This window comes from Amphiura filiformis, chromosome 16, assembly GCF_039555335.1.
Source record: "Amphiura filiformis chromosome 16, Afil_fr2py, whole genome shotgun sequence".
Lineage (NCBI taxonomy): Eukaryota > Metazoa > Echinodermata > Ophiuroidea > Amphilepidida > Amphiuridae > Amphiura > Amphiura filiformis.
The window spans coordinates 29193421-29211497 of record NC_092643.1 but is presented as its reverse complement, the minus strand read 5'-3'; the positions used below and the strand labels follow the sequence as shown (position 1 = coordinate 29211497).

At 39.2% G+C, this 18077-nt stretch overlaps 1 protein-coding gene across 1 annotated transcript; it reads left to right on the top strand.

Annotated features, from left to right (window-relative positions):
• The first annotated feature begins 363 nt into the window (after positions 1 to 363).
• LOC140136550 (probable polyketide synthase 1) lies at positions 364 to 16144 on the top strand. The gene is made up of 5 exons (XM_072158249.1): positions 364 to 418; positions 1153 to 1358; positions 1994 to 2075; positions 4892 to 11496; positions 15815 to 16144. Exons 1-5 carry the CDS (start codon positions 364 to 366, stop codon positions 16142 to 16144), a joined length of 7278 nt encoding a protein of 2425 aa, XP_072014350.1.
• Positions 16145 to 18077: the final 1933 nt, after the last annotated feature.

Sequence of the window (18077 nt, the reverse complement as noted above, 5' to 3'; positions counted from 1 at the left end):
GTACCGGTTATTAGCGTTATTAGCACTAAAACGCTACATGACGCTAATTAGCACTCATTGTAATTATTAGCATTAGCGTTGGTGCTAACTCTCGGCGCTAACGCGCTAAATAAAAGAGCCAATCCCGCACCTATTGCTTAATAAAGAACAATGACTACACTTGTTTAACCTTTTCTCGTTCTTTTTGGCTTTATTTCTTTTGACAAATCTTCCATAAGTTTTCTAATTTTCAATTCTCTATGTTTTCTCCGAATAATATATTCCTTTGTTCATTTCTGCCTTCTTCCTCTCACTTTTGTTTATACAATTTTATCGTGTTTGTTATTTTCTTATTTTAACAGATTAATCCATAAAGAAAACAGCATGAGTTCGGATCAGCAGACACGCGAGAAGTGTCCAGTTGCGGTTGTTGGAATTGGTTAGTTACTCCTTTCGATTACAAATGTTATTTGTATAATTATAATATCATTTGTACAAACATATATTATAATACTTCTTTAAGATGTGAATATTATTTGCCTATAAACCGGCTTCACAGGACGTGTCTTAGAATGTGTTTTCCGACAACACACATTGTTCAACACAATCGTCGCCTGTATCACAAACCGACGTATTTGCAATGCCTGCCTTGTATGACCTTTTATTATTGTCATCTAATATTGTGATACACTGTAAAAATGAATGTTATAAATTAAAGTTAAAGTATTATCACAATATTACAATCCCATGCCATTCATATTAAAAAAGAAGAATAGTGCAATATAAAATAACAATTATATAAAATACAACAATGATAACAAAAATCACTGAAAGCAACTATTGCAAATACGTTCGACGACATGTCTAATTCCAACAAGACACTACTGCAGCGTGTATTTAAAAAAAGTTACAATCCAAAAAACTATATTAAACATATGAGGGCGCTCTTTGTTTACCTGCCTCATAATGACAGTATAAAGCAGAATAAATTACTCATCGCAAAACCGGCCTTCAAAGGGGCCAGTGGTGTTTCAGTCTGAGCTGCATCTTGGACTAATCTACATCAACTCACCTCACTCCAATCGTCCACACATTTCTAAATTTTCTGCGTTGATTTAGTTCTAGATATTAGGATCCTTTTGATCTAAAATGTGCATGTGCATTTTTTCAAAGGTTGTCGCATGCCAGGTGGAGTGACTACACCGCAGGAATTCTGGGATGTGTTGGTTAATGGACGAGACATGATTACAGAAATCCCACCAGACCGGTGGTCAATTGAGTCATTCCATGATCCAGACCAATCCAACCTTAGCAAGATGGTCACTAAAAGATGCGGCTTCATCCATGATATCGATAAGTTCGACAATACTTTCTTTAAGGTAAGGCAATATCGATAAGTTCGATAATACTTTCTTTAAGGTAAGGTGATATTAGCTGGTTTGGACAGTTTGTTATTCGATTGTTATTAGTTTGTGCTTAATTTTGAAAATATATTATGGTTTTTGTCTTGGGCTGATACACTCTTTTCGTTTGCCGCATTTCAGATACATGCATTGCTTATTGTGTTAGACTCAACTAAAATTAATGTTGATGATTCTTTAGTTCATCTACTAAACTATTTTGCTAAGAGTAATACGACAAGTAATACTTGGTTATAAGTGAAAGTTATTTGACATGGTTAGCTGTCTCTGCAATGTTCTTGTTTTTATCCAAAATCGTCCATATTATGAATACACTTCTGTGGGCCTTGGAATTGGTCATTTTTGGCTATCGAGCTTTACCTACTTCTATGCCTACTTTTGTTGTTGTTTTGTCCCCCTCTGCATACCGTCTAGTCTGTATTTTGTTTCCCCACATCAAGTTGGTATACCTTGCTCTCTTTCTTTTCAGTTGTTCGTATATTCAAGGTATCCTCTTGTATCATGTATTGATCCTTTATGTGTTTTGTGTCCTCGTCCGTTGGATTCACCATTACCCACTTTTTTCATATTATTTGTCTTTTCTTTTATATTAGATTTCACCAAGAGAAGCCGCTTCCATGGATCCACAACAGCGTCATATTTTAGAAGTAACATATGAAGCTTTCCAAGACGCAGGTATGTCATTATTTATAAGTTGATAAATAATGTGATAACAAAAACATTCACACCAGTTGACAATAACATTGCCATCATCAACAAAAAAGACACCACATCTACCGCATCATCATCAGCAGCATAAGTTAACAGCAATATACAGGGTGTCGCAAAAATGTAATGCTACAAGGTCCACAACTTATCAGCTCCCCTAATGCTTTTTGAAAGAAATCGAAAATTATTTATCAAAATGTAAAATTGCAAAAAGTTATGTTACCTTATTTGTTTTACAAATCTGGACCAATTTGCAGCGTCACACATCATTGCGTTCGGTCAAAATGGTTCAATATGTAAAAAAGAGGCAGTTTTAAATGTTGCATGCACCTGAGTCCACAGGAGTCAATTTTCAAACAATACAGCCTGTCTCAACAAAAATTGTGCAAGTGAAAACGCCCTCTTTGGCAATTAGAAAATGCCGTTGGGATATGATATTACATCAATGTCAATAACGTAGTCTTAGATCTTAAATGCCGTTTGTTCAAATTGCTTGTTTTAATCTCGAGATATGTTTAGTTAACATCAATGGGTAAAATAACAATTGTGCCACTTTTAGGGAAGAGGGCTGTACATATAAAACAGTCCCGCACCCTCAAGTACTTCGTTTGGTATGGTCGTTACATTTTCTTCAACTACACTTTTTAGGCGAAAAACGCGAAGCGTTTTTCGACCTTATTGCGATGGGTTTTGGCCTACTTATTTCCTCACAGCGTTGCAGAATAAAAATAAAATAATCGTGCTGTCTATGTAATCAGGAAACTACAGAGGCGATAGTGTACATTTAAATTTGTCATTACTACTTCATGTTGATATTCAAACAGTGCTATAAAGTTGTCTTACCAAGGAATGTGTTTATATTAAAAGAAATAATTGTTTTACAACTTGGATGAACTAGAATTACTTATGCAAATCCGAAAATTGCAACAGATATTTTTCATTTCTTTAAGATTTAGCGGTATTGCCAGATTGTACGTACAGTTGGGCTACATTAATAGCCTCATTATAGTTTTATTGATACTGGCAAAATACTTGCCTGTATGTGCTTGTTGTTCTGCTATAGCGTATAGAATCTGTTAATGATACTATAACCACACAGTCAATTAATTTATGTCAACATGTCCTTTTCACGAGGCTGTATTTATATAACTGAATTCATTTATACAAACACAACCTTGAGTAAATTAAAGAGAGTACTTAAGGGATCTGGAATGAGCGTTTCGATAGTATTTTTTGTGGGACATGAGAGCACATCAGACATATCGAATTGCATTCCTAATACGAAGAATATCTTTCTGATATCAAATAATTTTCATTTTTTGAAAATCACGATGTAATACAAATTTTATGACAAATTATTAAAATTTGATATTTTTCATATTTTGGATATATAACAGTCCTCGAAGTAAATTTTATAAATCTAATGACATATTCTTAAAGTGTATGTAGCTGGGAGGAAAAGCCGATCAATTGAAAAATGTTGACCTTTCATATTGAAAATATGGATTTTTTCCCCAAAATGACCTAATTTTTTTGTGTTTTGGGAAAAAGATCCATATCTTCAATACGAAAGGTCAAAATTTTCAATTGATCATCGGCTTTTTCATCCCACCTACATACACTTTAAGTAAAAATCATCATTTGCGAATTTCAAAAAATCCAAATTATTTTATATCAAAAGGACATTCTTCGTATTCAGAATGCAATTCAACATGTCTGATGTGCTCTAGTTTCCCACAATAAATACTGTCCAAACGTTCATACCCCACCCCTTAAATGGGGAAACTTAGCCAGGCGATAAGAGAAAATATATTTACTTTAGCGCTTATGGATCCTGCCGATTGAGAATTAATGTCTGTTAAGTGAGGGCTGTTGTTGACATTAAAACATGTTAACATATTATAAATATTTGAACAGTTATGGGATTAGTTAATAATACTATTTTGATAGGTTTCAGGTGGTGGTCGCAGTGCATTCTCTAAATTCAGTAAATTTCCATCGTCAACCGTGTAATTGAATGGGATTATTTTGACATTTTAAAACGCTTGAAATATCACAAACAAATAGGCCTATGTTGATAAATAATATAAATACAAGCTAAAACCTTTGGGGTTCGATAATGAACCCCACAAAATTAACCGAGTATATTGGAAAATGCCATACGGCCGGGCGGTGTCACAAGTTGCCGGCTCTATCATGCCACTCGCCGCCTGATAGGTTTCTACCTCTTACAAATGTTATTCGGGTCAAATTTATTATCAGAACACGGAGATAAAATAGCATTGAAATAGAAATAGATGTATCAAGGACGTTTATGAACATATTAATAAATAGATGTATCGAGGATGTTACGTTTATGAGCATTAAGACATAGATGTATCAAATTGTTATACGTTTATGAACATTAATAAATAGGATATTACGCTTATGAACATGATTTTCAACATGTTAACATATTATAAATATTTGAACAGTTATGGAATTAGTTAATAATACTATTTTGATAGGGTTTAGGTGGTGGTCGCAGTGCATTAAATTATTAAGGAGTTTCGGTAAGCTGTTATTAACATGGATCTACCCACAATGCATTGGGCGTGTGATTTATTCGGAAATACATTTTGATTCGATTGTCAAATTTCAGGATGGTAATGAGAAAAATGGGATCAATTGAATGATACCAAAATCTCATCAACAATGAGGTAAATCGGATCAAAGACCTTTAATTCATTGTATTGTTTGTTATTCATTTATTTTTTATTCATGTTTTTATTTTATATTTTCAGGAATCATTCCCGAAATATTGGGTGAAAGTTGCGGTGTTTACATAGGCGTTGGTACTATGGATTACCACATCATGTTAATGGACACATCTTTGACCAACCCATACTCCCATACAGGTAGCGTACATTCTGTAGTAGCAAACCGTATTTCCTACGTATTCAATCTTCGTGGTCCCAGCATTGCAGTTGATACAGCATGTGCATCATCTGTAACCGCCTTGCATATGGCCTGCTCCGCTATATGGGACGGAGAATGTACGTCAGCAGTTGCCGGTGGCTGCCAGAGTAATATTCTGCCAGAAGTCATGGTGGGATTCACCGGACTTGGGGTACTGAGTCCCGAAGGCAAATGTTGCCCGTTTTCTGATACAGCTACAGGTTATGTAAGAAGTGAAGGATGGGGCACGTTTATACTTAAACGTCTGGATGATGCATTGGTTAACAAAGACCATATTTATGCAGTTATAAGAGGAAGCGCCATCGGCGCCAGTGGATTCAGTAAGAGTCTTACAATGCCATCTGCAGAAGCACAAGAAATTGTCATGCGCAACGTATACAACAGATTCAATATACCAATGTCTTCAGTGCAGTACGTAGAAGCCCATGGAACTGGGACACCTGTTGGTGATCCGATAGAAGCAAGTGCTATCGGGGCAGTTTTTGGACCAGGACGGGAAAGTCCAATCAAAATAGGGTCTGTGAAAGGCAACTTTGGCCACAACGAGTGTGCTGCTGGGATCACAGCTGCGATCAAGGTTGCTCTGATGTTGAAGAAGAAAGAGCTGGTTCCAACCATCAACTTTCATGAACTTAACCCTAAAATCAACAAAGATGTGCTCAACATTCAAGTTCAAAGGGATATAGAAGAAATACAAGATGATGGATCCCCCTTTACCGTTGGGTTAAACAGTTTTGGCTTTGCTGGCTCAGTTGCACATATGGTGTTCCAAGAAGCACCTAAATATGATGTGGCACCAAAAGTGAAGTCTGGCTGGTCTTTTGGAAAGGAATCTCACATTAAAGGCAAGTCAATTGTAGTTCCTTTATCTGCAAAAACACCCGAAGCACTCACAGATTTAACTGCAAAATGGGAGTCATTTGAGTGTGACAAGGATGCTCTCTCTGTCGCAGCATGGCAAGCAACAAGGAGGGATCATCTGCCATACAGGATGACTGTTGTAGCAAACTCTGGTGCAAACTTCCGCGACGCTACTCTTGCATTCACTCAGGACATAGGATCAGAGTCGGTAGTGGCCGGCAGAGCGAATCCAAACAAACCGAAAATCTGCTTTGTTTTTCCAGGGCAAGGACAGCAATGGATTGACATGGGACGAAAGTTGTTTGAAGATGAGCAGGTTTTCCATGACAGTGTTGTTGAATGTGACGAGCTATTCAAGGAACTAAGTGGATGGTCAGTGCTGAAATCATGTGGTCTATTTGGTAGCCGGGATATCACCGAAGCTACTTCACCATTCACATCGGCTGAAGATGCTCTGCAAAGTGTTGAGGTGATCCAACCTGCAATCCTCTTCATTCAGGTAGGAATGTGTCGTCTGTGGCGACATTGGGGAGTAGAGCCTGATGTAGTTGTAGGTCATAGTTTAGGTGAGGTGGCAGGAGCCTATGCATGTGGAGGTTTGACTCTCCCAGAAGCGATTGCTGTGATATACCATCGAAGTCACGAGCAAGCAAAACTGACGGGAACGGGATGCATGGCTGCACTACGAGCTACTGTAGAACAAGCTAAAGCCATCTGTCAAAAGCACCAGAATGTCTACATTGCTGCTATCAACGGCCCCGGTGCTATCACTCTTGCTGGAGACAGTGATGAGATTGCAGCCATTGTTGATATAAATCCTGGCAAAGCAAAGAAACTTCGCGTTACTTGTGCCTTTCACACTCCAGAGATGGACCCGATAGAAGAGTCTTTCAACCAGGCAATGCAAGGTATCATTGCATCAGAGACAGTAACACGCCAAGTCCATTTCTACTCTACTGTAAGTAGACACTACCACCAAGAAGCTTTGGACGCAGATTATTGGTGGAACAATATCCGTAAAACCGTCCTCTTTCAACCTGCAGTGAACGAACTTCTTCAGGACTCCAACATTGATGTATTCCTCGAGGTATCTGCATCAGCCACACTCCTCTCTTGTGTGAAGCAGATCGTCCGATCTGTAGATCCGCAGCGTAGTATTTCAACAGTCAATTCTAGTCTCAGAGACAAGGATGATTTGCACTCCATTCAGCGAGCTATAGGAAGTCTTTACGCTGCCGGCGTAGATCTTCACTGGGATAATATCACCAAGAAAGCTGCAGAATGGGCACCGATACCGACATACCAATGGCAGCATCAAAGCTTTTGGTTGGAGACAGAAGAACGTCGAGAAAAACGCCTAGGGCTTGATGACAGATCATTCAAAGGACAAAATGGCAAGATCACCTTGACAAATTTCCCCTACTTGGCTGATCACGTAGTGAACGACAGAATTGTCTTCTCAGGAGCAGGCTACGTAGAGTTCATCACTGAGATGAGTTTTAAAGACGACGAAGCTCCATGTATGAAAGATGTGAACTTCACCAGGGTTTTAACATGGCCTGAAGATGGTGACAAGAAAGGTGTTCTTCATCTAGATATTCATAAAGAAGGAGATCATGTGCAAGTCAAATGCGACAACAACAGTCACTGCAACGCTATCATCGACACCAAAACAGATGCAACGTCTAACGAAGTGATATTATCAGTTGTGAAGATCATTGAGAGATGCGACAAAAAGGTCACAAAAGAAGAGATGAATGCCTGGATGCAGAGAGTTGGGTTTGCCAACGGTCCTGCTTCTCAGATGGTAGACAGGGCTTTCTTCGGTGATGGCGAGTCAATAGCCTATTTATCTCCAATTTCTGACTCCAATCAGAGAATTTCCATTCCTCATTTGGATGCATCATTCCAACTTCCTATGGCTAGCATTGGTTCAATTACAACGATGTATATACCAGTTCATATAGACACCCTCAAGATGACCAAGCCATCTCTACCAACAGGACAGTCAATCATTGTTTACACCAATATAATTGACTGTGACAGCACAATGTTGATTGCTGACATCACAATGGCTACCGAGAGTGGTAACATCTTAGCTGAAGTGTCTGGAATCCGAGCGCAGAATGTCTATGGTAATCAGTCAGATATTGATATTGGAACGTGTATCTACACGACTCAATGGCAACCAATCGCGGCTTGTTCACTCCCACCATCGGTCATCAAGGAGGTTTTAGAAGAGTCTCACCTTACTTCCACTTATGAAGAAGAGATGGATGCTATTCATCGTGCTGAAGAAGTACTTGATGACATAGAAGCAATTTGCACATCCTACATCCGAAATGCAATAGAAACAGTTCCAGAAGAAGAACGATGCAAGGGACAAAGCTATGAGAAATATATCAGCCGTTTCAAAACCATCGCATCATCTACTTCAGTCAAAGATATACCATATGATTCAATCCCACAGATCATGGAAAGAGTTCAGAAGCACTGTCCAGAGCTGGATACGGAGATCAGTCTTACGAAGAGTCTTGGTGAAGCCCTTCCAGCCACATTCAGAGATCCACAAGTAGCTGTCCCAATCATGTTTTCTCCAGAAGGGTTAGACAGATACTTCTACGATTCTCTCAGCACAAGAGTGCATTACAAAGCAGCAGCAGAGGTTATCAACAAAGCTGTGGTGGAAGGTTTAACACAAAAACGAGTGGTTCGGATTTTGGAGCTAGGAGCAAGAATTGGAGGTCTAACCCGCTTCGTCGTTGAACCACTCAAAGAGCTTGGATTTTCTAATCAAATTGAGTACGTGTTCACAGATGTCAGGGCTACATTATTCAAACAAGGTCAAGAAAATCTGTCAATGTATCCCTTCATCCAATACAAGCAGATTGATATCGAGAAGGATGTTGCGGATCAGGGATTTGTGCCAGGGAGTTACGACATTGTCGTTTGCTTAGATACCCTACATGCCGCAGCTGATGTCAAAAGAAGCTCAGATTACATGGCCAACCTCCTCACTCCAGATGGCCTCATGTTTATCATCGAGGGTATGAATACTCACTTCTTGACAGAATTATGGTTTGGTGCTCTGAATGAGTCGTCAGTGTTTGATGATTTCCGCAAAGAAAGATGTTGGAAGGATCGTCAGAGCTGGGTAGATATCATGCGCAGTATTGGTCTTCATGACGTCACTTCAGCTTCCACACCAAGAGCGTTTTTCCATAGTGTTGTAGTTGGACGAAAAAATGAGGAGGAGAATAGAAATGAGAAGTATCAAAGGAGAGAAAATAATTGGATTACTGAAACGGCTGACTCTACAAAGTTGATGATTATCCAAGAAATCAACAACAAGCTTGAGGACGAGATTGAAGCAGCCTACAAGGGAGATATTGACATCAAATCATTTTCTGAAGCAACAGAATTCGCCAGTCTCTTCCATGAACACACTTCTTCTCCGATGAAAGTGATGTACATTCACAGTGATGCTGATAGTAATCTACATGCACTGTTGAAGCTTTTGCAAGCCGTTGAACTTTATCCACAAAGTGTTAAGTGTGTTTGGGTGCTAACAAAGGGCGGCAACAAGGAATGCACCTTTCCCAACGCATCATTGGCTATTGGACTAACTAGAGCCGTCAACAACCAAGTTCCAAATGTCCCCATCTACTCAGTAGATTTTGATACAACCTGCAATGTTAAAGAAAACTTCCAAGCACTGATGGCAATGATGAAGGAACCAAACGTACCAGAGAGAGAAATTGTCATCAGAAAGAAAGTTCGATGTGTTCCCCGTATACTTCACCAGGAGTTGGAAACCAACAGAACAGTTTCTACAAGTTGGAGAGTGGAACAAGTTATCTCTCAGAAAGGCAGTAGATCTATTGACGATCTTGCTTTCCATGATATCACTAGTCAGAAAACTTCACCAGGCCATGTCAAGATCTGTGTACGTGCGGCTCCTCTGAAGTATAAAGATATTAAGATGTCGATGGGTCTGCTAGAGGGATTAGAATCAGAACCACGTCCGTCTTTTGGAATTGAATGTTCTGGAATTATAGAAGAAGTTGGAGTTGGAGTGAAGAATGTGAAAGTTGGTGATGAAGTGATTGCGTTCGGTAAAAAATGTTTTGCTTCTCATGTTATATGTGATGCAAAACTGACAGCACCGAAACCGAAGGGACTTGATTGGACGGAAAGTGCCCCCATCGGAGTGGTGTTTGTAACAGCTTACATGAGTCTAGTTGAACGTGCTCATCTTCAACCAGATGAGACAATTCTGATTCACTCTGCGTGTGGTGGTGTTGGATTGGCAGCTATTCAAATCGCAAGAATGCTGGGAGCCAAAATAACCTGCACTGCCGGCACAGAGGAGAAACGGCAATACCTACGAGATGTAATTGGGGTAGAGATGGTCAGTGATTCTCGATCAACCAAATTCTACGATGATGTCATGAGCTTTACACAAGGTAGAGGTGTGGATGTTGTCCTTAACTCCCTTTCAGGCAAGCTATTAGCTACAAGCATGTCAGTTCTTGCTCCATGTGGACGATTCTGTGAAATTGGCAAACGGGATATTCTACATAATTCCAACCTTTCACTGAATGCTCTTTTGGAAAACAAGAGTTTCATTTCTTGCCAAGTGGATATACTCATGCGACAGAGTCCCGATACAGTTCAACGGCTGATGCAGAAGGTAGTCAACTTGTTTGAAACAAATACGCTGAGTCCAATACCAACATCAGTGTATCCAATGGAGAAGTTAACAGATGCATTCCGCTACATGGCTAAGGGATCACATATTGGCCAAATCGTGTTTGATATATCCGATGACTTCCAACCAGAAGAATTAAAACCACCTGTACAACAGTTTTCAGCTACAGCAACATACATCGTCACAGGTGGTTATGGTGGTATTGGTCAAAGTTTGTCCAGGTGGCTCTGCGACAATGGCGCAAGACATATTGTCCTTGTATCTCGAAATGGAGCAAGAACTGCAGCAGCACGACGAATGGTGAGATACCTACAAACTAACGGAGTGAAAGTTAGCAAGTACCAAATTGACGTAGCTGATGAAAAGGGTGTCAGGCACATGTTGGACAGTCTACGTGATGACAGTACGGTTCCACCAATTAAGGGTATCTTCCATCTAGCTGGTGTGATCGAAGAGGAGAAGCTTTCTGAGATAACACACGAACAAGTGAATCGCATCCTTGATGCAAAGGTATCGGGAGCTCATCACTTGCATACTCTGACCAAAGAAGATGATCTAGCCATATTCTTTCTGCTCTCATCTATTTCTGGTGTCTGGGGTAATCCAGCACAACCAATCTACTGTGCTGCCAACAACTACTTAGATGGTCTTGCTGAAAAGCGCCATTCTCAAGGCTTACCAGCTCTCTCCATTCAATTAGCACCAGTCAAAGGGGCAGGATATTTGGCAGACAAAGATGACGAAGTGAAAATAATGGTAATGAAAGGCAATCTGCAGATTCATGTGGATGAGTTTCTGAAAGTACTTGGAAGACTCCTGCAACAGAGAGATCTACCCGTTGTGTGCTTAGCAAATCAGGTAAGAATAAGTATCTAACCATTTCTCTTTATTAACAAAGTATGATTCTATACATTATAATAAAATCTGTTCCAACTCCAGTTACAATTCATAAATTTCCCTGGACCCTTGGATGTATTGTAAGAGAAGGTTAGGTAGGTATTAGCATTTTATTTTGAAACTCAAAAATAGCGCAAATAGCGCGAGCGTGCACAAAAGAAACTTCGCGCGTAAGGTGAGCGATGTCGCCAGGTCTAAACGCTGTACCGGCGTCAGCTGAATTCAAGTACGCGTAGAGGTCACATGCATGGAAAAATCCAATATGTGTGTTTATTAATCTATGGGTTACTTTAACCAGGCAAAAATTACTTTTCTACAAGGCATTGTTACAGGAAAGAAAGTTTTTATCATTAAGACTTAACTTTTGAGACGGTTTGTAATGAGACACGCCGTTTCCGCTGCGTTTATACATTTCAATCATAATCTCGTAAACAAACGCAGTACAAGACGATTTCAAACAAATTGCAGCCTTAAGTCATATATTATAATCATGAGTAGGCGATGTTCGTTTTTCTTTAGCAATGCGAATCTTTTTGCTTTTCGTTAATATAGGCTTATTCGCCGATCGTACCATCATGCAGTTATTGTTAACTACATGTATGCACACAACACAGGGGCACTCACAATAGGCAATTGACCCGTACTGGTAGCGCTGTGTTGTAGATATAGGAGATTAACTAGTTAGCGTCATATATCAAAAAGTATAAAAGCTATGATTTTAGTACTTGCTCTATGTTTCAAATATTTATTCTTTTCAAAATATCTGAATTTTTAACCCGGTACAAGCTTTAATAACGGGGGACCATACATTTGTATGAGAAAGGAAATCTACATCTTATCCAAACTCCCGTGTTAATCCAATGCATATTTTGCTTCACCGGGCCGCCCTGACTTGGTCGCATTTGCAAGGGGTGCCACGAAACCGTAATAGGTTCAAATTTAGTACTTCCTGTCAATCAAGTATGGTTTATTCTCTACATGCATAGGCGTAGATCCCGGGGGGTGGGGGGATAAATCCCCCAATATTTTGCCAGACGGGATGGTCCATACAATCATCCCCCCCCCATGTTGACGCCTGATAATGGGTTTCTGACCAAATTAACCTCATATTTGCCCATTTTTTGCCCCAAAAGTGCAAATTCGCGCGCATTTATTCTACTTTTACACCATATTTCATCAGTTTAGCTTCAAAATAGCAAAATTTTTCGCGCGCTTCGCGAACAATTGAACCAAAAACTTATTCTGTCGCCAAAAGGTGCTGGATTGACTATACTTGACTTTTTTTCCAACTCCCCCCCCCCCCCATGTCAAAAAGAAATCTACGCCACTGTTTACATGTCAATCTTTAAATTATTAGCATAGTCCTTATAATAACGGGGAACCGCCTTGATAAGTAAATGATAGCAAACCAGTGAAAAATACCCCAAAACTCAGTCAGTGGAGCGCCGCCCGTACATGTCAATAGCGTCATGGATTAGTCGACCGTAGCGGACAATTCTATCGCTCATTGGATTGATATTATCACGTGGTAAGAAATTCGCATTGGACAATCAATTACTATAATGGTTTAGTACTGCATATTTCGGTTTAATCTTCACTAAGCGGGTTTATGGCTGAAAAGGTCATGGTGAATTTGCCGTGGACAAAACTGCACTATGCGGTCATCTCAAACGAGGTTCTACCCGCAAAGTGCGCGTTGTTTGTGCGTACACCTGTCAAACACATGCTTTAATTATTGCGTACGCGTTGAAAAAGCCTTCTGGGGCGTTGCTAGAAAAGCGCGAAAAACAAATAACGCACATGCGTTTGCAGTGAGAAGACGGCGGATCCGTTCAAAGGGCTAATTGAACTTTGAATCAACCGCGCTTGTAAGCGTGACGGTTGACGTGTTATTAAAAGACACATAAACAATGTGACAATTGTCTCTTGAGATCCAATGTTTTGTTTTCTTTTATGTTGAACTTGGAGGCTACTGGGATTACATATATTAGTAAAAATGTTAGCACAAGTCGGGAAACATGAAAATGGTCAAAATATATTTTAAAAAGGCCATTTGGTTTCTATTTGTGGGACATGAGAGCACATCAGAGTGACGCATCGAATTGAATTCCGAACACGAGGAATGTCCCTCCGACATCAAACAATTTTGACTCTTTGAAATTCGCGATACAACACAAATCCCATGACAAATTATTAAAATTTCATATTTTAAAATGTTTGACCTTTCATATTGAAGATTACACGTTTTTTCTCAAAAAGTTTTTTGTTTTGGTGTTTGGGGGGGAAAATCCATATCCTCAATATGAAAGGTCAAAACTTTCAACTGATCGTCGGTTCCTCATCCAGCCACACACACTTCAAGTTCATATCATCATATTTATAAAGTTAACTTCGAGGACTGTAAAATATCAAAAATATCAATTTTAATCATTTGCCACATGATGTATATTACCGTATATCGCAAACCTCAAAAAATAAAAACTATCTGATATCAGAAGGACACTCCTCGCATTCAGAATGCAATTCGATATGTACACTACGCTAAAAAAAATTTCTTTATGGTTAGGAAATTTACCCACTATTAAAATCTAGCAACTAATTTTGTACGTTTGCTAAATAATCGCATTCGGGTGATTGTCCTGCGCATTTTGACACCTCAATCACTACTCTACGACACTCCTGAGAAAAGATGTGAATGTTTAAGTAACACGAGGTCGAAAAATGAAAATTGCAAAAAGGCATATTCAAGTTTTCAGCATAAAAGAACACAAAAAACAAGAAACATGCAGATAACATTATTTGTTTAATTGCTGAGCATATTTCAGGCATCATACTGCCGCTTCCAACTTCACTTGAGATTAATCTCTTTCTTTACCAGTCTTTCAATACTTTGTGTGTCAACCGTTGGCTTCCCTTACAGCAGCCACGCGGCGTCTCATGCTCCTAATGAGGCGTCGAATGTTACCTTGCTCAACCCCGTTCCACTCGTTGATAACGATGCGACGCAATCCCACCAGAGTTGTATCTGCCTTTATATTCTTGTTGACTAGTCTCTTGTGCTGATCCCAAAGGTTCTCCAAGGGGTTAAGATCAGGGCTTTTGGAGGGCAACTCAAGTGTCTCAATTCCTTCTGCTTCCAGCAAAGCAGCTGTAATCATGACCTGTTTTGAATCCCTTGTCCAAATCCATCTCTCAAAACTTAAATGTCTTAGTACCCACTCACCTTTGTCTTTGATCATTCATCTGCACAATAAGCAAAGGATTATCCAACATGCATCAAGTAAAATGCTTTAAATTAACATTCAAAAGGGTGGGAATAATGAAACCGTTTTGGATCAGTGAATCAGCTCAGGCTAAAACCATTGAATAGGCTTCTTTGCAATTTTAATTTTTCGACCTCGTGTTACTTAAACATGCATATCTTTTCTCAGGAGTGTCGTAGGGTAGTGATTGAGGTGTCAAAATGCGCAGGACAATATCCCGCACGCGATTATTTAAAAAACGTACAAAATTGGTCGCTAAATTTTAATAGTGGGTAAATTTCCTAACCATAAAGAAACTTTTTTTGCGTAGTTTATGATGTGCTCCCATATCCCACAAAAATACTGTCCAAACGTTCATATCCCACCCCTTAATGTTGCAGCAAATATCAAATAAAAGAAAGAGAAAGCTCTAAACCAGTAATAAATGAAGCTGCCAATTTTAATGTATGATGTAATGTAAGACCTTCAAAAAAGCTTGGGTAAGAGATCAAGTAAAACTAAAGATGGCGTACAAAATGGCCGCCAACCAAGAGTTTCCCACCAAAACACACCATAGCAACATACAACTGATCCACCGATGGAAAATATTAATGCAATCAATGCTTCCAACCAACAGAAACAAACATGTGCCCATTTTGCTCCAATTATATCCCTTCAATCCAATATGGCGTCCAAACCAGCTTACTCGTTGGGTTACAATAGTTTGTCATATCTATGGCATTAAGGTCACCAATACGTTAAATTTTTAATAACATCCAATTTTCATAAACGATACTCAAAATTGTTCTTCTTAATATGGTAATTTCAAGAATAATACTTGTAATTTTAAGCTTTAATTGTAGCTTTAATTTGGAATAAAATGCATTTCATTTAAAGATCCGCAGCAAAATATTAATGAAAATGGATAAGAACGCTTGCTATAATTATAAAAATGATGTTTCCTGATCATTCTATGTATAAAAAGGTAGTTAACTTAAACGTGTATTCCGAAATTCCTATTCTTCATATCTTTATAGGACTGGGGTTCGACTCAGCAATTCTGCCACAAGTCCATGCTCAAATTTCATCATCTCACAACCAGCAGCAAGGCAACTGACAAAGCAGACGGCGCCATCGGTAAAGAAGACATGGAAAATTGGATCAAATCCAAGATGGCTGACCTACTCGACATGCCAGTACACGCCATTGATGTTACCCAACCCATGATCAACTATGGAGTAGACTCACTGGTTGCCATGGAGATGGTTAACTGGGTAACCAATCAGCTTGGTGTTTCCATATCTCAATTAGATATTCTTGGAGGTATAACTACTGCTGCACTGCTTCAAACAGCTATAGATTCATAAGTATTGCAAGCCATTCCCGAACTTTTCATTTGGCTGTAATATCTTGTTATGTAAGGGCTATGATATCTTGTTCTGTAAATGAACAAACCAAGAGTTTGATGACGACCGTTCGTTAGGAAGCTGACCCAGTACCTCCTTCTCTGAAACGTAAGTAGTGCTGCAGAATGGTGAATCATAGCAAAAAATGATTAATTTTTTGTGAAAAGCCCCAAAATTGGCACAGATGTAGCTCTTGATATGCTTAACAAATTTGGATCGAAGGCCAAATTAAATTCATTCCAAGATGGCGGGTAGAGGTCCTTGAACTTTATACAGGGAAAAAATTCAAAGTTGTTCAAATTGAGTTATAAAGTGTTCCTCTGGTCACAAGGATTCAGAAAAAAGTATAGTTTGACCGATCTGTGATGTATGGTTTTCAAGTTATAAGCAAAAAGGTCAAGGTTTTAACTCTACAGTGGTCAAATTTGAAAAATTGCTCCGATTGTTATCAAATGGTCTCGAATTGTTCCTCTCAGCATACTAGCCCATAATAGGATAGGTTGTATATATGTAGGAAGTTTGCTTCGCAAGGTTGCATAGGCAAATAGGTCAAGACCATAAAGCTCCATATCAAACGTGTACATAGACCTATTGACTGACCAATTTGTTGGTGTAACCTTGGGAAGCAAACTTCCTACATATGTGAGAGGAAGAATTTGAGACCATTTTGACAACAATCGGAGCAAGTTTTCAAATTTGGCCCCTGTAGAGGTTTAACCTTGACATTTGACCTTTTTGCTTACAACTTGAGAACCATACATCACAGATAGGTCAAACTATACTTTTTCTGGATCCTTGTGACCAGGGGAACACGTGGGCATGGTTTATAACTCAATTTGAACAACTTTTAATTTTTTCCCTGTATAAAGTTCGATGACCTCTATGGCGGCCATATTGGACAAAATATTTTGGCCCTCTCCCTAGAATTGTTCACCAGACTGAATACTACATCTGAGCCAAGTTTCACACTTTTCACAAAACTTTAACAATGGTTTCACCATTCTGCAGCACTAAAGTGTGAAATGTTGAAAAATCCAACCCAAAACAGTGGCGTATCGTGTCCGCTCCTACCCCGGAGGCTACAGAAAATGTAAATTTTGTCGCCCCTGCAGCACTACAGCCCGAAAAGGTTGACTCAATCGGTGTGTGTGTGGGGGGGGGCAGGGTTCTAAACATTTTTTAAATATCACAGACTTAGAGGTGCTACACCACCTGATTATCACAACCGCCTCGACCGGTGGCCCTGCTGGCGACCAAAAAGGTATAGTTACATTAGTTTTCTATCATTTTCCCCCTGTTTTCATTAATAATTCTTCTTGTCGCCCGTTCTCCCGTTCTGCCCCGCCTATTTTCTTTAACAATTCTTCTTGCCGCCCCTTCATCTTCCGTCGCTCCTTCTTTTTTGCCGGTCCTTTCTTTTACCCCGGGGGTCGCGCTCCCAAAGCTCCCCCAAAATACGCGCATGTAAAAGGTCAACTTTGACCGATACTTTTGACTTTTAACTCTCTCTCCTGTAACGAAAGGATTTTAGTTTTTTACCTTTTTTTTACAATCGTAATCGGAATTTTTGACCGCCTCCCTCCTAACGAAAGAACTTTTAGTTTATAGGACGTCATCATATTATATTGTTATGTAAGGGGCTGTGATATCTACCGTAAAGGCCTATGATATACGGTATTGTTATGTAATGGCTATATCTTGTTATATATGGGGCTATCATATACTGTTATATAAAGAAATACATTTTGTTTTGCAAGGGACTATGATATTTTGAAATGTAAAGGGCTATGATACCTTGTTGTATAAGGGGCTATGATATCTTGTTTAAGGGCTATACGAGCCGTAGCTTGTTATGTAAAGTCCTATGATATCTTGTTATATAAAGGGCTATTAT